Source organism: Prinia subflava, chromosome Z (genome assembly GCF_021018805.1).
Source record: "Prinia subflava isolate CZ2003 ecotype Zambia chromosome Z, Cam_Psub_1.2, whole genome shotgun sequence".
NCBI lineage: Eukaryota > Metazoa > Chordata > Aves > Passeriformes > Cisticolidae > Prinia > Prinia subflava.
Window position 1 is genome coordinate 99,103,067 of NC_086283.1, and position 27,483 is coordinate 99,130,549.

Sequence of the window (27,483 nt, forward strand, 5' to 3'; positions counted from 1 at the left end):
CTTGCAGGATTGGGCTGAAGCATTAGCAAGCTGAAACAAGCCCAGTATCTCTGGGAATGACATGAAGCACAGCAGGAATGTGCTAAGCCTGGGCAGAGGCTACGCATTGTAAGTAGAGACATACCCAGAACTGGTCTGGATGAGGGATGAGGGATGTTCACCTCCTTGCTGGCAGACAAAGCATAATTCTTTTAATTTCTGGGTATATGTCATATCTGCTGGAATTCCTTAAAAACTAGGAAGGATAAAAGAGTTTACCTGATACTTTAAAACATCCACATTGTAATAGGATGCAGATGGATTCTGCTCTGATAATTTCTTGAGGTAGACAGTTATAGCTTGCATGTTCATCCAAAAGTCCTTAGTACTGGAGTCACTTTGTGACTGATCACTACAAAGAAAGATCATTAATTAGGAGTGAAATTAGCACTCATTCAAGAATACTAGACATTTTAACCTTTTTTTACAAAATACGCTTTTTCAGTATAATTCACTTTGTCAGGTACAGCTCTGCTAATATTTCAGCTATAAACTGTCACATCAAACAGTGATTACACTTAATTTTGTATGAATCATTCATTACATTAAGTATGAACTAAGAAATGAAATTAAATACAAAAGAATACCTGCATATGGTTTGATTTATTATTTCAATAATTTAAAAAATACACCATTTAAAAACATTTAGCTTAGTGTTCATATGATTTCTTCAACAAATGAAACAGAAACTGCTCAGCTGAAATGGAATTCTGAAAAATTCCAGCTTTTCTATTTTTTAAAAACCAGTATTTCCAAGTGCAATTTCAACAATTAACCTCCTCAATCAGCAACCTTTTTTCCCTACAAATTCTTCCAAGCATGCTGCTACACAACTGAGAGGCCCTTATGTAAAGAATCTGATTGCTGTAATGATTCAGCTTTAAAATACACTAGTAGATGGCAAAGGAGAGTACATGAATCTCCCACTACTTTTTTTCCAATTAAGCATACTGTTTCATCATTTAGTTTTATCATTATTACTACTGTGTAAAGAAATTATCTATAAAATGCATATGAAGACACAGAAACATTTACAAATTATTTTTTATGGCTCCTGTTATACTCAGCACAAGTTTTAAGTCCAGTAATCAAGATTGTTAACAGTAGCAGTGGAGAGAATTAGGCTGAACAAGATTAATTCAGAAAATTAAATCAACCAGACTGCAAAGAATTCTGATTTACATAAACAGCTCATAGTTTACAAATTATGTAGCTTTCAATTATGTTAAAAAAAATACAAAACCTGTATACAAGTTGTGCATTTGGAAGAATCTGCTCTAGCTTGCTTGTGTTTTTCACCCTGAAGCAGAGCACAGCAGGAGATGGGTTGCTGGTGAAGACTTTAATAATCCCACTTGGGAATGATATTGTCATATCACCAGTGATCTTCACAATGCATCTAGAAGAGAATAAAATAATCAGCTTCATTGTAACTCATTAGCTGCCTAGTTCTAATATTAATTTTAAAGCAACCACTCAAATTTCACAATCTTATGAATGGAATTAAAAATGGAAAATCAATCCCAAATGAAGGTAAAGTGACTATCTACTGTCACTTTCAGCTTGGAAGAAAGTTGAAATAAAGAAAAAACTTAAACTGCTTAAGCATACAGTAGTCTTGGATATTTTTCAAGCTTTGAAAATATGGCACTGCTCTGCCTAGGCAAGGCCTAAGTATCATAGCCATGGATGTGACAGGGAATGAGGTGCTTTCAGCTGCACAAAATTACATGTAATACCTACCTGACAATGATAAAAATCCTTGTCATTCTCAGTGCTCTCACTGAACACATTTTTGTAAAGCAGGTATATGTGAACTCCTGGCATTACAGAACAATAAGCCACTGTTGTCATTTATACCGGGGAAAAAACCCCTTTGAATTCCCCTTCCAATGCATTCCCCTCCCCCAGTATGAAAAGTAGACCCAGTGTCTTTTCTTATTGTAACTCAATACATTCAACACAATTCACTGTTTAACTAACTTTGTGGGATCTGCTCCTTTAAAGTAGGCGTTAACAGATTCAGTGAGAGCTACTGCAACAGGCAAGGTGTCCTGGTTTCCAAGGCTGACGGGGCTGGGACCACGTGAAACACCTAGAATACATACAGTGTACAGGTTTAATTTTCAGAGAGTTTAGCAGATTTCAGAATGGTTGACTACAATCTGTAATTTCACAAGAGTTTACACCAACGTCACAGTATCATCTGAGGTGTTACGTGCAAAGTGTGTAGAAATACATAAACATAGTACAATCATACCACCAAAATGCTGCTCAGCAGCCTAAGAATGCAGGTATGGCTTATTGGCATGACATTATGTAAAGGCACAAGGAAATACATGAGACAGAGGAACACTGCATTAAAATGGCTCCTGGTGGGGTGAAGTCAGCTGGCCCAAACTGACTAGAATGCTTAAAAAAAATCCCTACTGTATGCTTATTGTATGGAAAAATGCATGATAAAATGGTCACAGAAATACAAAGAATTCACTTACAGTAAAAATGAACTTAAACGCAAATTCATCAATATTATTCCATAGAAGTGAACTGTTAAACATTCTTTTAACTTTTTCAGCCAACAAACATTTCAATTCCAAGCAGAAATTGTTGCAGAAGTCTTCACTTGTTTCTTGTACCAACACAAAACAATTCCAATGCAGAGCTATAAAAATCAACCAAGACCTCAAGCTAAGGCTTTTTGAAATGCTCATATACAGTTGATGAAACAGATTGTCATGAGATTTCATTTTTCACAAATTTTCTACATGTGTATGGAATACAAAAGACAATACTGGAAGTTTCTTCTTCTTTTCTTAGTGCAGCAGTGTAGTAGATGGCATCCTATTATGCTTTTTTGTACCATGAAGAAATGGTCTGTATCACATAGTATTACCTATCACAAAGGAGGTGCAGTTTTTATCTTTTCATAAGCAAATTGAAAAATTTCTCTTTCATACCATAAAGCAGGGATGAAATGCTTCTGTATAATATTGCCCATGGGAAATTAAACCTATTTACTCTAAGCTGTCCTTTCTGAGCTCTTTCACAAGTAAAAAGGAAGTTGAGGCCTTGCTCTTCACAGAGCACATAATATCACATATTAGACCTTAAATTAAGAGGTAACTGAATGAGGTAGTGACAGAAAGGCAGGAGCTGGTCTAATTCTGCTACCTTGTACCTCTCTTTCCATTACAATTTCTCACATAAGGTAGAAAAATGTTCAGAATGCATCTCAGTTCCATGAAAATATTTGCGCAATACTTAGATGTCCTCAGATCCAAGAGATCTAGTCAAATGTGTTGAAAACCAAAAATTCTTAAATTAACTAATTATTACGATTATGGATAAAAATGGCTGATTTATTCATTTTTTTCAGTATGAACAGTAGGTTGTTTTTCTTTATTCTTTCAGATAACACATGGAACATGATTCCAAAGTTTTTTTCTCCCTGAGAACTACCAACAAAAGCTGTGATTCTCAACAGTCTCAGGAATCCAGAAGTCATTATTTCAAGGGGCAAATGTGCAACAAAATAATGCGTTATCATCTCTAGAAATTCTGTTTGGTGAAATACTGAACTCCAGAAATATTCTTCACTAAACCCGAAGTGTGACTTGGTGAATGTGGCACTACAGTTGCTGAGTTGTTTTAATGTCTTTTTCTGACAATTTACTAAGGAACAACAAACAACTGTAGAGCAGACAGGATTACCTTGTATACAGGTGTATCAATTATTTGAAAATCTTTTACTTATGTACATTTTATAGCAATATTTCAAAAATTTTGCAGAGTAATGCAAAGATATTCATTATATTCCTATTGCTAAAAGACAAATACTCTTTGCTTGACTGAAAAGTGAAATTTTTTAGAAATAATAACATTCTTTTTACTTCCTTTTAGGGAACACCAAAGCAAATATATATATGTATATATATTTCTCTGAGACCTATGTGGAGAACTACAAATGAGATCACTTCTCTCTTCTTTGCTCTGCTCCTACTGTTCATCATTCTTTGACTCAAAAATCTATGCATTCTCCTAGAAAATAAATAAAGTGAAAAATAAATAAATTACTATAGATTCAACAAGGCCCAGGGCTGGCTCCTGCCCTTGGCTCACAACAGCCCCAGGCAGCTCCACAGGCTGGGGCAGAGGGGCTGCAAAGCTGCCACAGGAAAAGGCCCTGGGGGCTGTGACAGTGACTGAACAGGAGCCAGCAGTGCCCAGGTGGCCAAGAAGGCCAAGGGCACCCTGGCCTGTGCCAGCAATGGTGTGGCCAGCAGGACACAGGGATTGTCCCCCTGTGCTCAGCACTGGTGAGGACACATCTCAAATCCTGTGTCCAATTTTGGATCCCTCAATTCAAGGAAGACATTTTGGTGCTGGAGCACATCCAGAGAAGGGCAATGGAGGCACAGGAGGGGTCTGGAGATTAAGTCATATGAGAAACAGCTGAAGGAGCTCAGGACATTTTGCTTGGAGAAAAGGTGTGATAAGGAGGGCCTTAATACTCTACAACTGCCTGAAAGGAGGGTGTAGCAAGGTAGGAGACAGTCTCTTCTTCCAGGCAATCAGCAACAGGAAAAGAAGAAATAGCCTCAAGCTGTGCTAGGGATGATCCAAACTGGACAACACCAAGAATTTCTTCACTGAGAATGGGCTGCCCACAGAGGTGGGCAAGTCAGCATCCCTGGAGGTGTTCAAGAAATGACTAGAATGCTTAGTGCTGTGGTTTAGTTGACAAGGTGGGGATTGTTCAATGGCTGAACTTGATCTTGGCAGTCTTTTCCCAACCTTCACGATTCTGTCATTTTATCATATGAAACAAACATAACTGCTTGTTCTGACCCTGTTTTTAGTCATAGTTCTGTTGTCTTGCTGCTTAGAGTACAATTCAATGCAGGAACATTCAGCTTCAGGGTTTTCCATATCTGCAGTGAGGTCTCAGATGGAAGGGAAGTAACAGCTGCATGAAGGTATCCTCACTTCATCTCAGGCTGCAGCCCAGATCAAGGCTCCAGTTCTATCACCTAGGGCAGTGATGGCAAGCCTGGCTTAAATGCCCTGGCACCAGCCTCAGCCTGATCACTGCTACCAGTCCCTGAGCTGTGCTGACACAAGAGCCAGTGACATAACCATGGGAATGGTTGCACTGACACCTTCAAGGTGCAGACCAAAACTGCAGAACCAAAGACTGCATCACTGGTCATAAAAAGGGCAGAATAAAGCTGATCAGATGGTTTTAGTTCAGTTTAGGAACAAAGATCCAGAGAGTTTTAATACTGGCTAAATAGCTGTAATGAAAATAAAATTTATTAAAGAAAGTACTATCTTTACTATGTCTGTCTTCTGAGATTTGTATTATATGTGAATATAGAAACATTATTACCTACTTGTTTTAGGAAAATAAGGATTGTCAAAGTAAAAATACATTCCCTTTACATGAAAGGAAGTAGTAATGACAAACTGAAGAGGGAAGACCAAGTTTCAGCTTGTTTATGAAGCAGGGAAGTGGATAGACAGAAGATAACATTATATAAAAGTAGTTACATCAAGTTTTGGTGATTTCAGCAACATACAACTTGTTATGTAGTTGAGATGTCGAGCAACTTGTACGTGCCAGATACCAGAAATATCTGGAGAAACTTGTTTCAAAAGAAATATAATTTTATTAGATGTAGTGTATTAGGATGATTAGTTAAGACATAAATGTGCTTTGAGTACAATACCTGGTGGTGTCTCACAAAGCTTTTCAATTGTAGGAAGATTTCGAATCAAAAGATCATCATCTATTACATTTAAATGAAACAAAACATTGCAAGAAAACAAAATATTTCAAGCAAAAATAGATGTTAAAAATTAATATTCAAAAATGTTTTGCAAATTAAATTAAGACTAAAGCATAAAAGAAGCACTCAATATTGCATGCCTCAAAGTTCACTTGGAAAAAATAATCAGAGTCAATTCTCCATTATTCAGAACAAATGTGGGGGCAAGGGGAACAGTGGATTGTGCAAAAGTCAAAAGAATACAGAATGCATTGCAAACTATATCCTCATGCCCCAAAGTATTTCAGCTTTTTGCAGTGCCCTTCCCATTTTCCCAGGACTATTTAATTCATACAGTGCAGATGGAACTGGCCTTATTTATTTTTCCTAGGCCAGAATAATAACCACATCAAACCTCAGTGTCAGCACACACCTCGTTACCTCCTGCTGCACCTCATGATTTCACTCTGCCACTTTTTCCAACAACACACACAGGTGTCTCCCCAGAGCTGGAGATTTTGATGCTTTTGCCACCAATGTTTGGTTCCTTGACACCAGAGCTGAGACCTGAGGATGTGAGCCTGGATAGAGTCTGGCCACCAAAATTCCAATTGTGTTTCTGTGATGCTTCTCAGCATTTGTGGAACTGGTGGACACTGAACTGTGAGAGCTAAGGTTGGGCAGAACTTGGCAGCTTTGCTTCTGCACAGGCTGGAAACAACTCCAATGCAGAACTAGGTGCTGCACAGATGCTCTTCCGAGCTGCTGAGCCTGACTGAGGAATCCTTGGCCTCAAAACCATTTACAGATAATGTAATGATAACTCGACAGTTTGATTTAACTTGTGACTAAAGGTGTAACAGTGTTCAGGAACTAAACAGTTCAATACCACTAAATAAACAAGTTAAAAATGTCTTAAGCACTGCCCTCCCCAAACTAACAAAAAACCACAACTAACTGAAGAACCCCAAATGTCTCCTTTTGATTTATGATAATCAAATATCAAAACTGAAGGGTCTTCCTTTAAAAACAAAAGACAACTTTCTGAAATCAGTGGCAACACGTAAAGATTAATTTCCTTTTCAGCTTAATTTTTCTTGTTTAATTGTTTGTTTTGCTTTTACTGCTTAGCTTATATTCTTAAATAACTTGAAGAAAAAGATGCATTAGACTTATTTTTTGGAAACTGCAATTATGGAACAACAAGCAAAATTAAAACAACATAAAAGAACTCGATTTTGTGAACATTTGTACACATTCAAATTTTTCAGTATTTCTAAGTATTTCTGCACCTATACAATAACACCTTCTGAACAAATATATGATAACATATTGTACTTGATGGACATACAAGCATACCAAATAAGAATTCATGGAATGTTAATTGTGAATAGTATTTCCCTAGAGAACATGCCATAACTGGATCTGTGGTCTAATCCAATTTATTCCACTTTCCTGTGTCTCACTGTCATTTAGAAGCAGACATTGCAAAGGATGCTTGAAGTACCTCATATATGAAATAACTAACTCCAACAAGTGGTTCTTGTGACCAGGTGCAGCCTAGTGGCTGAGCTGTCCTATTTCTCAAGTAAGAGAAAAATGGTTAATTAAACTTACCAACTGTAGGTGTGTTTGCTGCACTGAGGGAAGCAGAAGAGGATATGGAAGAAATGCTCTCTGCACGTGCCAAAGGAGCTGCTGGAGGTGGACTTGAGTTAGAGGTCAACGGAGGGCTGAATGGCCTAGGCTGAACAAAAGAGATCACAAGATTATAACACAAAGTGGTTTTAAAGAGATGGAAAAGAATATTGTAAATAGAAAAATTCTTATTTCATGCCTCAATCAATTTCATAATGTTTCTCAACATAGTTTCTTTAATGTTTTATCTACCCTAGTTTTTAGTGTAAAACAGAGAACACCTGCATTTTCCATCAGAGTAAATTCCATTATTTCATAGATTATAGTTTTTTTGACACAGTAGTGAAGTTTAATATATTTGACTATGCAACAGCCTTTCAATAATAATAACAGAACACAGTATCAGAACTAAGACTACAGCCCTGGATAGGTGTGGCAAGTATAGCTTTAGAGAGTTAAAGCAGAGCTACTGATGAATTGGAAGTGAAAGCAGCAGAGGACAACTAAAATAGTTGTGACTGGAGTACAGAAGCAAAAGAGGAACAGCCTGTAGGACCAGCATTTTTTCAGCCCAGAGAACAGAAGCCTAAGAAGGGAATTATTCGTAGTCTCCTACTAGGTAAAAAAGGGCAGGCAAAGAAGTCAGAGTCAGGCTCTTCTAAGAGATGCAAGAGCTACCGCGAAGAAATGCCAGTTGGACTTCAGGAAAAAGTCCTTTTTGCAGCCTTGTCTTAAAATCCTGAGACAGGCTGCCAGATTGGCAGATTGTAAAACCTCCCACTCTGGAGATTTTCAAAACTCAGCATGTGCCTGAGCAACCTGATACAACTTTAAAGTCAGCCCTTTTCATGTAGGTTGGCGTAGAGAAACGTAAAAGTGACTTCCACTCTAAATCTCTGGATGGTTTTAGGATACAGTTAACTGTTAAGGTATTTAACTAATGCTCATGCTGGGATTAACTTATCTGAAAGGTCCCGAAACCCTCGAAGCATCATTTTGTCAGGATAACTGTAGAATCCCAGAAGATAAGGGGCTAATGTGTATGTCTGAAACATTGATAGCTGCACAGCTGTGGGACAAACCAAGGATTGTTGGTACTAACAGACAAGGCCTGCTGGTAATGACCACAGACTGCTGTTAATAAACAAGGACTGTTGGTACCAACAGCTGTGGTCTGTGATAATAACCAAGGTTTGTTGATAATAACAAACTGAAAAAGAACAAGATGTGTCAGGAGAAGGGGCTATGCAGTGGTAGGCAGCACTTTTCCATGACAAACATCCTGTTCTGGCTGCTGCAGATAAGCTCAAGTACAGGAATGAGGCAGAGAAGTGGGCATGGACTGTAGGGGGAGGATCAAGACCACCCAGGACCTCCAAAGCCCTCTGACTGAATTCCAGAAAGGTCTGAAGGAATGACCTGTGCATGACAACTAATTTGCATAGAAAACAAGAAACTTAGCTCCAGGATGGGGAAAACCTGTCTATAAAAAGGTACTCCCAAATAGGCCCAGGTAATACCTCCAGGACACTGCATCAGCTAAACTGACACTGGGATTGGTGATCTCTTTTTCTCCCTTTCTCTCTCTCTCTTCCTGTTTATTTCATATGTTCCTTTGTCTCTTCCTTTTTTATTCTACCTCTTTATGCAGAACCCACTGTCATGTGCATATATAGCAGGTCAGGGACTAACATACCACTTTCCATGCCAACAGCATAATTTAATAATAAAGCTTTGTGGGTTTTGTGGACCCTCTGACTTTAGTCATTCATTTCAACCACTAGTATTTGTGAATCTTGGGTGTTTCCTTCCCCCTTAGGCTGGGATGTCAGAGTAATGTTTTTTTCCCCATTCTATTGCACTTGTTGACTTTGACAGAGACGATGAGAATTGTAAAAGGAGTTAACATGTAATGAAGACAACTGACAACCTTCTCCTTGTATCCAGATAATAGTAAATTTTAAAAGCAATAGTATAAAATGAATGTAGCTTTGCTCAGGATCATATTTTGTAGCAGAACAGTACCAGATAAATCTTCTGTTTAATTATGACAGGAAGAACAGATTCCCTGGGCTAAGAGCAATTATTACAATTCTGCATTGGAAAGAGAAAATAATTTCAAAATGAACTCTGTTCTAATCCTACAGAAAAGCAAAACAGTTTGAAAATATTTTGTCAGTTTTGCCAAAGCATAAGATGAGATTTTTTTTTGTACCAAGAATACGGTGAAAATATCTTGCTACTTTAAAAGACAATAAGAGGATTTTACCCCAGGAACATTTTTCTAAGTCAGGAAGTCAAGTGAAACTTGCAGAATACTAATATTTACAGAGGAAATTAGGCATGGCCTTGTCTGATAGGCTGCTTGGTTATTTGCACTCTTTACCACATTCCTTATCGGCAGGTGAACCCACATTGCAGGCATATGCAGACAGTGCACAGCCTCTCACTATCCTCACAGGCAACTGCTGTGATCTACCACCTCCCTTCTCCACAAACCAGCACCAACTCAAGGAGAGGTCACAACAGGGCTACTTCTGTCATCATACAACTGAAAAAAACTCACTTAATTCCAAAACTTTGGTGATATCCCTAAATCAAGGGAGGTTTGTTAATAACTTCACTAGTATTTTGCATTTTGAAAACTTCAATCATGCATGCACCATCTTTCATTATCAAATTACTCATTTGCTTAATTAAAAACACTCAGCTGATGCAAAAATTATGGTTTGGACCTTTGAACTTGTGTTAATAATTATTTGTTGTAATAAGATAGTTATCATAAACTATTATGCCTACATGAAATGTTGAAAATCTGCTTCTATGATTCCTTGAACATTGGCTACAAAGTAACTCCACTGTAACAGTGTAAATTAACGGTGTACCTGAAATCAAGTCAAATAAAAAAAAGTAATAAAAAAAGTAATAATCAATACGTACTATTTCATTAATCCCACTAAGTTTCCCGGTAGGCAGCTTTGGTCTTGAAGCAGGCCTTGGAGGGGGTACAATGGTGCCCACAGAAAGAGGAGTGGTGGGCCTTGCTGAAAGAAAGCAAAGTTAAGAAAATATTAGAAAGATCACACTGAGCACTAAGCTATTTACTTGAGTATAATATCTGGAAGTGATGTTTCTACTATAGGTTCCTATTGTACAAGTGCCATTAAGAGTTCCCACAAATCCTGAGTGCTTTATGTGATACCCTGAAAAGTGCATCTAAAAACAGCACCATGGGCTTTCTCATTGCTGTCAAGTGATTTTATACCAACCACTCTTGGAAATTTGTATGTAAAAAGAATTGGTTTTGCAAATGCAATTACTCAGTCTTTGAGATCTCATTGCTGTCTGACATCCCACAAAAATACATTCCCATTTCTAGAACAGCAACACTGCACAGTTAAGAGAAAGCAATGCCTTTAAAGGAATAGTTTGAATTTTCTTATTTCAAGCTGAATATTTACTTCATTGTCCCAACTGGTATTAACAAGCAGTTTAGTACATTCAAAGTAAAAAGATGAGTTAATTTTAACATCAGCTGAGCAATAATAACAAAAAGAAAAATGAATCCAAAGCTTGCTTTTTGGAGTCAGTTATTAGCAGAAGAGCAGTACAGAATGCATGCTTGGCATACCCTTATTTGTATGAGCACAAGAAGACACTAAACTATAGTCCAGTAGTGCTGAAGATGATGCAGAAGATATTTCAGCAGCAGAGCCAGTTTCTTCAATGAATAATTGTTCATGGCATATAGAGTTATTGAAAAGGTCACTTTGATCCTCAGAAGCACAGCTGTTGGAGGAATTCCCAAGCAAAGCAGAAGAGGCAAGGCAGGCATTTTCAGTTTTAAAATGCAATCTTTGGGGCTCCTTCTTGTCTGTGCTTGTGTGTCTAATTGTAAGAAGTTCATCAGCAAAGGAAATCCACTGACTTTGAGACCATGAAAAACAGGATAAAGTACTGGTACTCCCTGATGGCGCTGCTGTAACACCAGCTTTGCACAAAGTGCTAATGGTAAAGCCTGGTGAGGATGGGCTTGTAGACCCAGAATCAGTCTGGTGTCCAAGCAAAGACTGAGATATTCTACACCCAGGCAAATCAGTGGTAGATGAGGAGGAGCTCCTATTGTGCTCTGTTAGGGTAGCTGAAGGAAAAGGGAAGAATTGAAACTAGGACCGACAATGAAAAGATAAAAATTGCAATATTCAAAAAAGTATTCAATATCCACTCAACAAGGATTACTAACCAGCATGAAAAATAACTGCTCTACTAGGATAACCCCCCACAACTCACAAATAGAAGAAAAAAGAAAGACAGTCACATACTATATGTACTTCATTCATACTGCCAACCATATCACTTTCCATTTTTTAGTACCTAAAAAAAATAATGTGCATCTCTCCACTTAAGGCTCTATTTCCCACAACTTTCCTTATTCCTCTGACTTTCTACCTGTTGTGATTTAATTTTTTCTCATCTTTCTCTTTCTTGCATCCTACTCTACTTTTGGTTCCTCTCCACAGCATTCTGCTTTTAAATTCCTTCAAAGTTATTTAATGAAACCTATCCTGTTCCTTCCAAAGACTCTGATCCTCAGTCCTAATATTTGTAATAGGAAGGTCCAACAGATTTGGCTTTCAGGTGAATGAATGAAGACAATGGAGTCACAAGATTTGGTCTGTTAGTTATTCTCTCTGTATCAATTTATGTCTAGTGAATAACAGTATGCATGGGCCATCATCCACCTCAGGTTTTTTTTTGTCCCTCTCTCATCCTAAAGTCTTCTGACTGCTGAAAAAATGAGTTTTCCACAAGTGTTCCCTGCACTTGCTGTTGGCTGTTGCCTGTTGCTCTAGATGACAATAGAGGCAGAAAATGCAAGATTAGTCAATTCTCAGCATCTTGCAGATTGGGAGAGCTAAAAGCAACAGCAGTGACAACCAAAATAAAGAGAGAAACTCATTTAAAAGTTCAGATCATAAGTACAGTTGTCCTCTCTATAGTGGTCCTTTTGCCATAAACAAATACATTCTCTAAGTCCACCTAAACATTAAAAATTTTACCACAGCTCTCCCTTTCTAGCAGATATTTTAACTATCATTCAAAGGCTTTAAAATACTACTATAAATCCATTTAAAAACAATGTGGAGATATTAAGAACTATTTTAAAAATACATATGGATGAAAATAAGGAAGAAACTAATAGAAATATTTTTAAAATATCAAGAGTTAGTTGAAAAATGTCTGTTGTGTTTGTTCAAGATAACAAAGTTATCTTAAGCTTCTAATAAAGTGGGATTATTCATGGATGACCAAAAATTACTTCTGTGCTGCATAAACCACTGTCTGCTCAACTACCAAGGTAGTTTAAGTGTTCAATGATTAACACAGTTATAAAACAATAGTTAAACAAATGTTTAAACCATAAGGGACACATACTGTATTTTACATAACTAATGTATGTAATTTAAATTTTGGATTGAGATTTTCAAAAACTTTAAGCACCACCTTACTACTGACCTTTAAGCTGAATATAAAACATTGATTTAAAGGAAAATACAATCAGATAAGTATTTTTAAAAGAAACTCTTAGAACTAACTTGCAAGTTAGCAAGCATTAGAACTCAATTTAAACAACATGACTTATATTAATCCAATTTTTTTTGCCCCAAATGTATTAGAAATCTGCTATACTTTGGAACACTTACTTTCAACTTAATTCTACAGATTATTTCACAAATGTAAATATCTTAGTTAACTCCTAGAACAATCCTGGAAATAATTATTTATCAGATAAAGTTTGCAGATGTATCAAAACACAGATGTATCTAAACTTGCTTTATGCCCACAAGACCCTCTATTGCACCCATTTCAATGAACTGCAGGACTCTGTATAATCCTCAAGGGTATGAGGACTGAGGTGGATAACTCCTTGCCAGAGACAGCTACAGAGGATGTTATGGATGTCTGTCATTACTCATCAGCCAGAAACTACTCTCTCCACAGCTCTGCTGCCAGGAGGAAAAGTATGAAGATTTCCTAACCTGCTTTCACTTCCCATCCAGACACAACAATAAACATCAGAACACAGCTACAAAACCAGCACAAGTTAAGTATCCTCTGCCTTTCTCTGCAGACTCCAACACAAGACCAAACCTATCAAAACAGGATATTTTAAGAAAGCACCATTTCTTTTCAGAATATTCCAGTAATGTGTCTCTCTCTAGATTTTATTCTTAAATGTGTTACCACACATGGTGGTTTCACTTGCCAATACTACTGACTGATTATGTAAGGATGAGAAAAATTATGGTGAATTCTGTAACCCAGATTTGTTAAAACCTTAACTTTTTGTAGTGAAAGACTAACTTCTGCCTAAAATCTGAAGTGTTACAAAGCAATGTTGATTGTTGCTAAAAGGACATTACTTAAGCCAAGAAATAGCACCAGTTTTTCAGAATTCTCCCATTAATACATGTAATCTTCCTTATTGTTATTCAATCTGCATGATCAAGCAGGAGAAAACTGCTAAAAAGCCATAATCACGAACAAAGAAGTGAGGACTATTTTTGGAATACAAGTACTTAGTTAAAAAACATAAGTGAACACACTTCCTTTCTCAGCTGTGTGGGAGGAGAAAAGTGTCTACATTAAGAGAAAATTAAGATGTTGGAATAAAGATACACAGTAGGTAGACTGAGAAGAACTATGAAACTATATTTTGCAAATAATGGGTTTCAGGAAAGCCTGCCAGTGTCCTGCCAACACTAATATTCTGCAACCCAAAATTGCCATGCAACATGTGCTCTCTCCCTCCACCTCCCATATGCCACACACCATCCTTTTCCTTGCCATGTCCCTGCTTTCAGGATCTCAGCTGAATTCACGTCTCAGTCCTGTCGTTTTTATCCATCTCCCCTTGGATGTCTTCACATCTCCTAACTGAATCATGCCTCCCTACAGGAAACAAGTTCCTCACAGCAAAGCTCTGCAATGCCTTTGTACTACATAGCCTAATCTGCTTTCCTGGAAAGAAAAAATCCATCCCTATTCATTGTGCAAACTCAGCTTGTCTCGCAGTTGCTGCAACAACACCCATTTAACCTCCCAGCTGAAAAAAAAAAGATTACATCCTAGATGGTAAGCAATTATTATGTAAGGATGTGAAGGCAAGAAAAAAGACAAGAGCAAGATAGAATTTTCCTGAAGTGTCTTGCACTCCCTCTTCCCTTTTGCTCACCACCTTGAAAGCCTTATATAATAACTTCTCAGTCATGTAACACTTCTAAGACAGTATACTGCTTTATAAAATTCTATCATTTACACATCAAAGCACGTCCCCTTGCAATAACTGAAAAACAACACCAGAACATCCAGAAATATGGAGAATGCAATCTCCACCATCAAACATTTTACCTGAGGAGGATGAGGATGCCAAAGAAGCTGAAGAGGAAGATTCAAGAGAAGTGCTGAAGAGTGGATCCCATGCCAGGAAGTCACTGTTCCCCTTTCTATATTAAGAGTTAAAATTGGAAATCGGAATAGAAATGAAAGATTTATGCATTCATAAAAATAACAAACTTCAGTAATAGTTTGATAATGTGATAATTATAATAACCACAGAATAGTTTGGCTTTGAAGGGATCTTTGAAAATTCTTTTCCAACCACACTGACATCCACTAGACCAGGTTGTTCAAAGCCCCTTCCAGACTGAACACTTGAACACTTCCAGACAGGGCATCCAAAACTCCTCTGGGCAACCTGTCTCACCAGACCTCACAGTAAAGAATTTCTTCTATATATTTAATCTAAACCTACTCTCAGGTTAAAGCCACTCCTCCTAGTCCTATCACTACATAAGCCTTGTTAAAAGTCCCTCAATAATATGACAAAAACACTTGACAAATTAGTCTATATTAGACTTTGCATCTAAAAAGAAAATAATTAGTCAAAAGTTGCTGGTCAAAGAACTGATTTATACATAAAGAAACCATCTTAGCCAACACCTTGGTGAAAATTTGTTTGCAGACATACTCCATAATGTCAGTTAAATAATTGTAATTTTTGAGACCTACATTTTCGAATTCATTTATTTTAGCCTATATACACAAAAGCAATGTATGCAGATCAGTGTAAATTTGGGGTTTGAAATCCTAAACACTTTACCATGGAACACTGTTGGATAGAAAGTAAATCTATCTTATTTAAAAACATTGTGTAGCCATGTAATTAAAAATATCTACTGAGATTGATCACAGTAAATCAAATGTATTAGAAGGGTTAAACAAATGAATGGAAATATCCATTGATACCCTTAGTCTTATAATGCAGTAGAGGTGCAACTTAAAATAGGACTCAGCTATCATTTCCAATGAGTTTCCAAATATTAGAAAAACAAAACCAAATTCCTGCAAAACAACATTTGACAGAATTTTAAATTTGAACTTACTCAGTAGTTGGAGCAGAAAGTTTTGATTTTGTTAACTCTTCACCTAAGAAAAAGATAGTGTTATCACTAAAAGTGTGAAATATAAAATAAAAATTTCATTTTCATTATAAAAAGATAGTTAATATTGATTCAGTATTAACAGTTCAAAACAAATTACTATTAAAATGGAAACAAAATGTACTTCTGAGTTTAATTTCACAGAAAAAGTTATTTCTGATAACTTAAGTTTAGATATTCCTGAAATACGAGAAGACTACATACACCAATGCACTTCAGAAGGAAGTGTTGCTTACTTGAAACTTCCTCCTTGAATTATACAGTTTACATCAATGCTGTGCTTCAGTAAATCTGGTCTGGTTTCCCACTGACAAAAAAAAAACACCCAAAAAACAAACCAAACCAAACCAAACCAAACCAAAAACAACAAAAAACCAAAACCAAAACCAAAATCAAACAAACAAAACCCCAAAACAAACCCTGAAAAACAGAAGCTAATGCTCTATCCTCTGTGTAGGTATTTTACACCAGACACAAAATGTGCTTTGCTGGTTTGTGGGTCGAACCAAACTTGAGCAAGTGGAAGAGCTTCACAAACTTGCACAGGAGTGTTTTCCATGGGGTAACCCCTTTGGCATCTGGATGTGCTCCTCATTACTGTCAGATACAGGTTCATCTGGTCCCCACAACAGGGAACAGGCAAGTACATAGATGAGGAAGAGTTACATAAAACTAACAAGAGAAACATTTTGTTCAATTTAAAATACAGATATTTAGAGAAGTTTATGTCTACAACAATTAAAAATAGAGATATGTTTTCATTCTATGTTAAAAAACTAACAGATTAAAAGATTCACACTTACTGGATGAATTTTGATTCATTTGTGCCTGAAACAGGAAAAAAAAATGAGGAGTAAGTTCTTCTACTGAGAAATAAACCACTTAATAGTCCCAAAATTCTTATTTCCACTCAATTTTCTATAAGATATTTTGTTTTCAGTGCCAGGCAAAAACATCATAAGTTTGCAGCAGACCATGGAACATGAGCCTGGACAGAGGAACCAGTGCACATCTTCCATACCAGTATGAAAATGCAGGAATAAATACTACAGAGCTGACAAAGGGAGCAGCATCTTTAGATCTCTTCACTGTCTGGGACAGAAAATTAAACAGTCTATGTATCTATCACATGGTACAGATGAAATGAAACATTCTTCATGCTTTCCCAAGTCCCCTCACAGACTACACTTACTTAGTTTTAACTACAAATGCAAATAAAAAGCCATTCTCTACTTACAGGACTGTGCCTCTGCTTTCAAAATGTGATGAGGGAAAAAAGAGAAAAATTATTTTAATATGTTATGCTCACTATTTTCCTTAAAATCAGAACCAGTCCTATTCTGATCTGAATACTGTACTAGCAAACCCTATTATTATTTATCATCTGGTGGTATAAAGGATTATTCCATGAATTGGCAGGATACATCAATGAAGCTGCACTGCAAATTTTCCATGTGTCCTCATTATATGATGTTTTTAAAGACTTGTATGTTATTAAAAACTAATTCCAAAATTATGTTAAAAGCCATGCTTGGCTAACTCTAAGATGCAATTGAATGTCTTGTGGTGGCAACAGCACAAAGGCAAGAACTGAGCACTCAAAAGACTAATAGGAAAGTTTAAATATGAGAAAAGTACTTAAAGTTATACTGCAACATAAAAGTGCAATCTAAAATTACTGGAACATAAAGTGTACCAAAAATGACCTAGTGCACAAGAAGAAAGTTATTCAACCTAGAATAAATTCTGAACACTATCATATGTGTTTACACTACCGTTTCACTTTTCTACACACTAAAAATACAAGGAACAAAAAACTTACAGATATTGCTGGAGAAAGAGTGATGTTCCCTATGGATACTTTTAATTCATCCAAAGAAGGCATAGTGTATTGGGAGCTATTATTTGGCTGGACAGGTTTTATTTCCACATGGAACCTTCTGGGTTCATCATCTTCAGAGTCGGAATCACTGGATGAATAGAAATGGTTCTCTTTGGTATGTTTTTCTCAGTTAAGGTGGAAATACCTCAAAGTCATCTGCTTAATCAACTTCATAATTTTGCTCCATGAAATGCTCGTATTAAGTGACCTCTTCGTGCACTTACATACATCCACAGTCCAAAATTCACAACTCAGAGTTAAAATTTAGAGGTTTTTTCCATTTATCTTCAGAATGATGATTCTGTTCAGAAACACATGTCACATAACTGAAAAAATGCATATTTGAAGGCGTGAAGTTAAATTTAAGATTCTAAAGCAGCAACACTTCTGCATTTAAAAATACGATTTGCAAGACTCCAACATGGATTATAACAGACATATGAAAAATGTAGAAATCTTTTAAACCAAATGAAGAAAAGCCTAGATTCTTTAATGAGCAGTGAAATGCCCATGGTACCTGTACCTAACATAAACAGTGAAGGAAAGAGCAGGAGCCACTGTTAGTTGCTCCTTTTACAGTGTGCACTGAAAATTTTGCAAGAAAGGATGCCAGTTAAACAGAAAGCTGCACAGTAAACTGAACAATGTCAGCTGCTTGAAGTACTGTCATCTTTGGATAAAAAGGAATCACAGTGACATGTCAGCCCTTAAAATAAGGAAAACAGCTCTTTATAGGCACAGGAACTGCACTAAAAAAAAACCTCTGAAAGGCCCAAGCTAAGTCTTAAAAACTACATTTATTTTGGCCAGCAAAATGTGGAAAATTTCCCTCTACAGAAACACAGAAGTTTTGTACCACCTGGAAGAAGTGTACTTATTCTCTAAGTCACTTCTGTTATTTTCACCTGAAAATATGATAGACATTTGCATTTAATTCCTTCAAACTGTTCCCTAAAAAAGTTTTAAACCTGAACCTGAACCCTAAAGACAAATCCCTTTCAACTGAAAGAATCTGAAAGTTGTGGTGAGGAAAAAGCCAAATATCCTAATCTTAGGCCTATCTCTTCCTTCAAAATGAAGCATTTATAGAAAAGGTATTAAAGACAAGTAATTCTAATTTAATCAAAAGAATTCTTGTCTTGAAAGTTATCACTGACCTTCAAGAGTAATTTCCTACAAATAGGACAGTTTTTATAAAGTGTTTTGCCAATACAGATTTAAGTCAAGACTTATTAAGATTGACTGTCATTATAATAAAACAATGTCTTCCAACAAATTATCTCATGAATTCCCATGAATAGAATAAATTTCTAGAGGCTAAGGGAGGAAAAGAGAAAGGGAGCTGATAAGTTCCTGCAGCTGGTCAAGATTTTCAGAAGCTGAAGTACTATCTCATGACAGATTGCAAATCATGGATCTTCTTCACTGAATGTATGTTTTTTCTTTTGTTTCACAACAAAAAGATTTTAAAAAGGGGATGCCGAGATGAATCAGTCATCATAAGCATGAATGTTGTTCTCTTATCTCTCATTTTCAGAAATACATGCAAAGCATGAAATAATACTCCTCTTAGAACTGAATAAAAGCCTGTCACTTTTATATCAATTTTGTAAATAGGGGATAACACCAACTGCTTCCGTTGTTACAGGACTCTTCCATAAGGGCATTAGAGGCATATTCTGCAAAGCTGATGAAAACAAAAAATGTTATGATGATGAACTGGCCACTGTAATGAGCTATTAACTGCTTAAAAGTTTTTGCAATTTAAGGTAAGGGTACCTTAAGCCTAAATTCACCTTTTATATGCAGTATCCAGAAAATTCAGTGAATATTTTCCCAGAAATTAGCTATCTTGCTAACATACTAGGCTTGCTCAGATCTGTGGTAACTATTCCCAGCTCTTAAGTAGAACTTTCCTCTGTGATGGTAGTAAACAAAGTGGAGAAGAATTTTACTCCAAAACACCAGGGGAATGGCAGAGAAAAATCTTGAGCCTCCATAAAGGTGACTCAGAACAAAATCTGTTCTGTACATGAAAGATATTATTAAAAAGACAATAAAAGTCTTTCCACCAACTGGAAACAGCACGTTGTGTAATGACTTCATTAAGTAACAGAACTTCTATTTCTACACTGCTGTAGTGCTAAAAAAAATGAGAGGGTGCAGGTATAGAAGAGATAACCATTCAATATGCTTTAAAAAGTTTGCAAACTTTACTTTACAAGTTCTCTGAGAGCTTTTCAAGGAGAGATTTGCATGGAATTTTGTATCTGCATTTGATCTGGCTATTTTTTTGCTTTTTATATTTACTGTCCTTTTAAAGTTCCCAAGAGATCTGATCTAATCTAATCTTTAACGTTTGCACACACACATCCAATAAAAAATTTGATTCATTTTACAAAAGCTATGAATATAAGAATACAAGGTTGCAACATAAATGTCATTTGTCTTCCTTAACTCTTTAGTCAGTACTTCCTCTCTCCAAAGAATTGTAATAACATCAAATAACTTGGCACAATAATAGTAAAAAGGATATCCTGTGTTGCTTCTGGTTTAATGCTGTATCCTTCATCATCTACATCAGGAAAGTTCTAAAAACAACAACAAAAATTATGCTATTGATAAATAACTAAAAGAAATGTCATTCTTACATCACACTGATTTTTACATCATTGACAAATTAAAACAACTCATGAAAGTGATTTTTATTCAACATTATTACAGATATCTGAAGTTATGATCATTCATTCAGAACTTGTGTGACAAGATACTTCAGCACAAAATGTTACAAAAGAAGCTCTAAATTTCTTGTGAAAACTGGCAAGTTTGAAATGCATCTGCTTTTACTAATCAATCACTAATTAATTACTAATTGTTTAACTACTAATCAATTATTCTATGAAAAAGGACAGAAATCAACATTATTTTAGCTTTAGTACTGAGTTAGATTAGGCAACAATTCTCTTGGTTCCAGAAAAATTTCCCAATTTTTACTGTTCTCAGCTAAAATACAAGATGTTCTGATGGTGCAGAGGTAAAATCTTCCCTAAGTACTAGTCAATATTTAAGTATGCAAACCAAAGCACAGCTTGAAAATTCCATTCCCCCTAAAACAGGCAGCATGTCCGCACAGATACTTCAGGAAAGAATATCCAAATCACAAGTACTCAAAATTTTATTCTCAAGTTTTCCTTTACACATCTCCAACACTACCCTGAATCTTCAAAGCCAATAAGTATCTGAGAACTTAAGTTCTGTTCTTCTGTTCTTGCAGAAAATTAAAAGGAAATTGAAAGGAATGATGTTAAAATAACTTAGAATGCTCAGCTAAGCATATAGTTTCATTTTAAAAACTTTGGGGCAGAGAGAAACAAGTCTCCAAGATAATGTAAATTTTAAAAATGCACAAACCTCCCACATCCTGTATGTTACATATACCAGATAAACATGAATATGAAGATACTTTCCCCGCTCAGAACCATAAAATCCACTCACAACTTTGTACACATAGGCAGTGTACATGACCTGCCTAATGTGTCAGTAAGCTTATCACAAAAAAACACAACCAAGGCGATTTCAGCAGTTACTAATATATTATTATACTAATATATACTAATATATTTTACTAATATATTATAAAAATTAAAATTTGTGATATATATATATAAAGTGATTTATTCTTGTGTAGTACCAGTTTATTCTATCAGAAAGCAGGTACTGGGAAGCAGGTTTATCAAGAGATATGTATACACAGTATGGCCAAAATGTAATTTGTTAGAAGTCAGGAGATATAACAAAATGACTTGGCTGGTGATTTCAAGTGCACAAAGAAAGGAACCTCATGACTTCAGATAAAATTAGAAGCCAAGTTTAAAGATAATATCTCTGAATAGCTTTTGAAATTCAGAACATTAAAATTATTAAAATGCAGTTATTCTTATGTATCTTTTACAGATATTACAAATGGGATGCCTGATAATTCACTAAGAAAGAGTATCCTCTTTACAGCTCCCTAAATTTAGCACTTCTGAAATTAATGGAATTCACACATAGCTCAAACTTTCCGCTAAGGAAAGTATAAGAAATACAGTCCTGTACAGATGTAAGACTGTACCAAATTAAATAGTGCATCAAACTAGGGCCACAAAACAACATTTAAGCCCTCTAACCTTAAAATATAAACCATATAGATGCAATTTCTTGAAACCTTTGCAAGATCTAGATTTCACTGCTATTTGATTAATAAATATATAAATAAATAATTACAACAGAAAAGTAGTAAGAGTACAATCACACGGTCCAATACTTTAGCTCTACTTGCTCAAATCAAGGTTCTTAGCTACGCTTGACCTCAAGCTGACCTTGTTTATATAGCAAAAACCCCTAATGAAACTTGACATCAAAGTAAACAGAACAAAAACATATAGGTACAGGGTACAGTTTCTTGTTATACTACAAATTCTGAATTCTCAAATTAATTTAGTTATCACAACAGGTAATTTTCCACAGATCAGGATTATTCATGGTTAAGATGAATTGAAAATCAATAAAAATCTTTAAATGTACATTTAATTTTTCTTACAACTGGGTCACATATGCAAAGGATACTATTACTGGGTTGACACAGCATGCACAACATAGCTGGCAAAATTGACTATTTTGATATAAAATTGTGATAGAACTTAGTTCGTTGAAGTTATTTTCATTGTATTATTTTTAATTTACTGAATAATCTCTAGGATGAAGAAAGCACTAAAATCTCAAAGTATTCAACTTCCTTTGGTAATACTTTCATGACAATTATTTCTGATCTTCATAATATACTTGAAACATGTTTTCCTCAGAAATAGTACTTTAGCATGCAGTCTGTATTCACAACTTCATGTAAGTAACAGAGCTGAAGTTCTAAACACAGGAGAAGAAAATTCCTTCCTTCATTTTCAGCTAGTCTATGCTACTACTTCTTTTCAAACCCTCTAGAGCAAACTTAATTTGTATATTTCCTATATCTAAAATTTAAATACATGTAATTTCAAACATCTGACTCTAAGCAGCATATACACACATAAGTAATTTGCTTCGTATTTCCAGCCTTGTCAGTAATTCAGATTGATCTTGTGCCAATTTATGATCATTGTTAAAACCTGCTTTAATTAACTAGATACTGAATTTATATTTTTGTGTAAACCAACATAAAAAATGGGTGTAAGAGATATTTAATATAACTTTGTATAGACAAAGGCAAATTGTGTCACACACACACAAAACGGTACCTCACAATTTTACAAAGTAATTTCAAAATACTGTTAGCAATATTTTGAACGGCTGAGCTGGTTAATGTTCTGCTTTCTGAAATACCAACATTTCATTTGCAAAGCTACATTTAATGACAGTGGTAAATAACACAGCGACCTGAGAGATACACGTACTCATCAATCTGGTGTTAAAGAAGGCATTTACATCTATTTGACTAATTTTCACTCCCTTTTCCACACTCCTACAATTACAGAACTATGTATTATGTCATGGATAACAGTGTATCTTAAGTATCAAGCACACAGCACAGATAAAACCAAATTTACCTACCATGCTGATCAGGGGTTAAGTTCACAACCTACATGTATACATGTATAATTTTTGAACTTCAACACACAACATGATGATCTTTGCAAGCCTTGGCCTTTGGGAAAAGTTATTATCAACACAACAGGGATGGAGGTCTGCTTTAGCCCCCTACACAAACGTGTAGTGGTCTTTGCAGTCACAAAATTCCCAAAACCTCATTATGCATGTGAATTGAACTCTGCAGGAGCAACTCGAAAGGTGGATTTCCAGGAAGCTCTTCTGAGGTTCTGTTAAGCAATTAAACATCTAGCTATAAAAGCCATAGTTTCACCTGTGTTTGCAGATGTAATGTATTAATTGAGATCTTATGTAGCTTTAAACATATGCCAGAAACTTAGGTCATATACCTTTATCTTTGCCTTGGCATATTCTGCAAGCTTTCTGGAGTTAATAATTTTTCGAAGAAATAAAACATAAGGTCTAGATAAATAAAATTTCCTTTATAAGAAGCTTGAGGACCAAGCATTGTATTGACAAAACACACGTTTTTAGTTTTGGTGAATAATTTATTTCAGTTTCCTTGCTCTGTCCCATCTGTCATCCAAAGGTGATTGAAAAAGCCACACCATTACCATTACTGCTCTGAGCTACCTACAAAGGGAGGAACATATGGAGCACTGCAGTCCAGCTACTTCATTTGGCCCCTCCTCTGCAACACCAGTGCTGCTGACAGGCTGGTCATCAGCCAGGAAGCAAAGAACCTTCACTATGCTCCAATTTGATTTCTTTATGTTTTCCTCTTCTCCTGGGATAAACTACAGTGGTTACAAGAGCTCCTGATCAAGTTTTCCTGAGGGTATGCCTGAAGATGCAGTACAGCTGAACAGCTCACTCTATTTTTTTCTTCCAGAACTCAACTGGCTTCCCGTAATCTGGATGAAGAATCTAAGTAAGCAGCTGAAGCTTGTAGGCTGGAACAAGAGAACAAAAAGCCTCTCCACTTTTGACATATTTGAAATGTAAATTTGACTCTGGCATATCCTCAGGTTAAGAGAGAGGCATAATATTGGCCTCCTCTCCTTAGGGTGCCTATTAACCCAACAGATGCAGAAGAAGAGTAGACAGTTAGTTTCTCCTATTGTTAGAAATGCAGAAAGAAAGAAAAATGGGTATTCAAAGTGACCCTGTCTTGTGCTGTGATAGAAAATCTTGTCCTCAATAGCAGCTATTCAAAATATGCCAGAACAAAAGGCTGAAAATGCAAATAAGGAAAAATACTTGAATTTCACCAAACATTAGGTTACACTTGTGTTCCACTTCTCGGAATTTGATAGTTCCACATTCAACCAGTCCCCAACAATAAAAAGAGTCTATAATTCTATGTAATTGTAATTATGCTATACTCATGTGAAGAGGTTAATGAAAACTTTTGGATGCCTTAATATGTGTTTGCATTTCAGTTTCCCCCGAAAAAAACTTTCAGCGTTATGTTGCGTACATCTGTGACTCCCCTCCTAATTACTTTTGAACTTACTGGAAAATTGCAAATGGATTTGACAGAAAGGACAGAGAACTCAGAGATAATTACATTATTACAGTCTTCATGAAAATAGGCAGTGAAGTAGAAGAAGATCAGCAAGCATCCCAACCAAGGGAAGGGTTGCAATCTCAATTCAGACCTTACTGGACACAAGTGGAACCTTATAAATGTTTCCCAGAAATAAAAGTTTCTTTTAAACTTCATATATTCTCAGAGAACACCTCTAGAGACATGGCAAACTCAAGGGAAACAAGATATTTCAGTCTTTAGAAAAATGTTCTAAGGAAAACCCACATGGTATCTCTTTCAGTGCACTTTCTACTACAAACTTTACACTTTTCTTAATTAATAAAGTTTAGATTAATGGAAGTTACACTATAGATTGACATATAAAAAACTCAGGAATTTTAAATCTCATGAGATATTCGCACTTATCTTTAAACAGAGATTGCTTATTGAAGTGGTCAACCTCTTCAACAAATACCAGTTCTCAGTCCACAGCTGCCTACTCATTGACACATGAAAACTTCTTACAGCAGTCACAAAAAAATACTCACAGGAATTAACATTTTATTAACTTATTTTCCAGTATACTTAATCTGACAGCTACAAAAAGGATGAGCATAAACAGGTCTGTCTTACCACAGATAAATTTGAGAACATCCATTTTGGGACAAAAGACATTTTTGACCCATCTCACACATTTTACTTTTGGAAACAGAAAATACAAGTTTGATAGACTGCATTACACATTTTGGACTAGTGAGAAGGCCTTCATGATATACTACATAGTATATCCAAAGATCCACAGTAGCACATAGAACTGGTAGATAAAGTATAGAAATCAGTTCTTACTACATCCTTACCTTGAAAATTTGCAGTATTTTCACCTTGGTGCTTATATTTATATATAATTGAAGAGTGGTTATCTCTTACATTTCTTTCACATAATTAAAATTCTTGCCAAATAATCAAAAGCTACCTTCTAAAAAATGATCATGTTAATCATATATATGCTAGACAGGTTTTCTGCCAGTGACCAAAACTGACAAAATAATAACTGGGACATCTTAAGTTGAATTTTCTGAGGCCTGTTCTTCAGTATTTCCTAGCAATCAAACATGATATAATTGCTTTAATTTTTCTTTTTTTGCTTATTAATAACTTTCCAAGTTCAATTTCTTGAAATGCATAATTTATTGCAGATATCCATATAAAACAAATTCTCCTAGAGGTGATAGAGACTGTTGAAAGTACTTAGATCAGGTTTGAAAAATTAAACAGAAAGGAAATCCAGAAGTAAAAGCCAAGAAAAATTAAAAACACTTGAAATGAGACCTTTCAGAAGAGGACTCCAACTTTAAAACATAAAAGTACTTTGGATTGTTTGTTTGTAAGGGGTGAAATGAATCTCTTATAATTTTTTTCATTAGAATTACAGTAATGACTTTTCCTTTAAAGCATTATATCACTATAAAGGATATTACTGTAGTTTGAAAAAAGTAAGCAGAAATCATAGACTAAATTTTAAACTCCAAATGCGGTAATAAAATCTTGGGCAGCCAAAAAAAAAACCAAAAAACAACAACACCACCAAAAAACAAAACAAAACAAAACAAAACAAAAAAACCAAAACAAAAAACCAAAACAAAAAAACAAAAAAACCCCAAAAAAAACCCCAAAAAAAACCCCCACCAACAACAACTGTATCAACAATTAACCTAGACAATAATATGGTGTGCCTCATGCAGCCAGAAAGAATGGCAAACCAATTTATAGTTTAATTTTTTGAACTAATTGTTTTCCAAAAACATGGAGACCAAAATAAGCAAAGAAAATAAACACTACAAGTCAAATCCACAAAATAAGTGAACTTGAAAACTTAAATTGTGTAGTATAATTGGCACCTAAATAAATGAACTAAAAACAAATCAGTCTACAGAAAATCACTCAGATTACTCTGTGAATTTTTCCCAAATACAGCTATAGGGAATTACAATCTTTGCTATATATTAATTCAAGAGAACATACATGTTTGCATAAAAAAAGCTTAAATTAAGGAAATGAAAAATCATTAACATATTTAATTTAATCTGAAACGGTCACTTACCTGAATTGACTAAAAAAAATTGTAAGACATATCACAGATCTAACAGCAATGGAAACTAGACCATTGATAAAATGCATGTAGAAAGTTGCATTTAAACCCATATTTTAAACAGTATATTCTTACACTCTATTGCCAGTGGTAAAGCAGAACCCAATTAATATTAAAAGGATTTCTGAAAAGAAACAGTAGTAGGCAGACGAATATGACAATATAAACTGAGCTCACAATAAATTAGATCTTTTTGGTAAGGAATTCAAAATATTAATAGCTGAAAAATAAAGTAACATATATTTGCAATGAAAACATCTTGCTTAAAACCTAAAACTATTAAGAAACAAAAAGGTATTGATGCTTTTTTTACATAGTGTTGAAGATCATGCACAAAGTTAACATCTGAGCATGCTATGAAAATATTAAATCCTCTATCAGATAAATTA

At 35.4% G+C, this 27,483-nt stretch overlaps 1 protein-coding gene across 3 annotated transcripts in view; it reads right to left on the reverse strand.

Annotated features, from left to right (window-relative positions):
• Positions 1-27,483, reverse strand: part of FCHO2 (FCH and mu domain containing endocytic adaptor 2) — a 79,845-nt gene that overhangs the window by 9,985 nt on the left and 42,377 nt on the right. Inside the window, exons 12-22 of one of the 3 annotated variants that reach the window (XM_063422003.1) lie at positions 20,365-20,422; positions 17,772-17,947; positions 17,187-17,198; positions 16,753-16,777; positions 15,893-15,935; positions 14,859-14,953; positions 10,386-10,489; positions 7,425-7,554; positions 2,023-2,134; positions 1,283-1,438; positions 259-391 (exon numbers count right to left, since the gene is read on the reverse strand). In XM_063422003.1, coding sequence (XP_063278073.1) covers positions 259-391; positions 1,283-1,438; positions 2,023-2,134; positions 7,425-7,554; positions 10,386-10,489; positions 14,859-14,953; positions 15,893-15,935; positions 16,753-16,777; positions 17,187-17,198; positions 17,772-17,947; positions 20,365-20,422 — 1,044 coding nt within the window. Of the gene's footprint in view, positions 1-258; positions 392-1,282; positions 1,439-2,022; positions 2,135-7,424; positions 7,555-10,385; positions 10,490-14,858; positions 14,954-15,892; positions 15,936-16,752; positions 16,778-17,186; positions 17,202-17,771; positions 17,948-20,364; positions 20,423-27,483 lie in introns of all 3 variants that reach the window. The other 2 variants (XM_063422002.1, XM_063422004.1) reach the window with 2 other exon arrangements.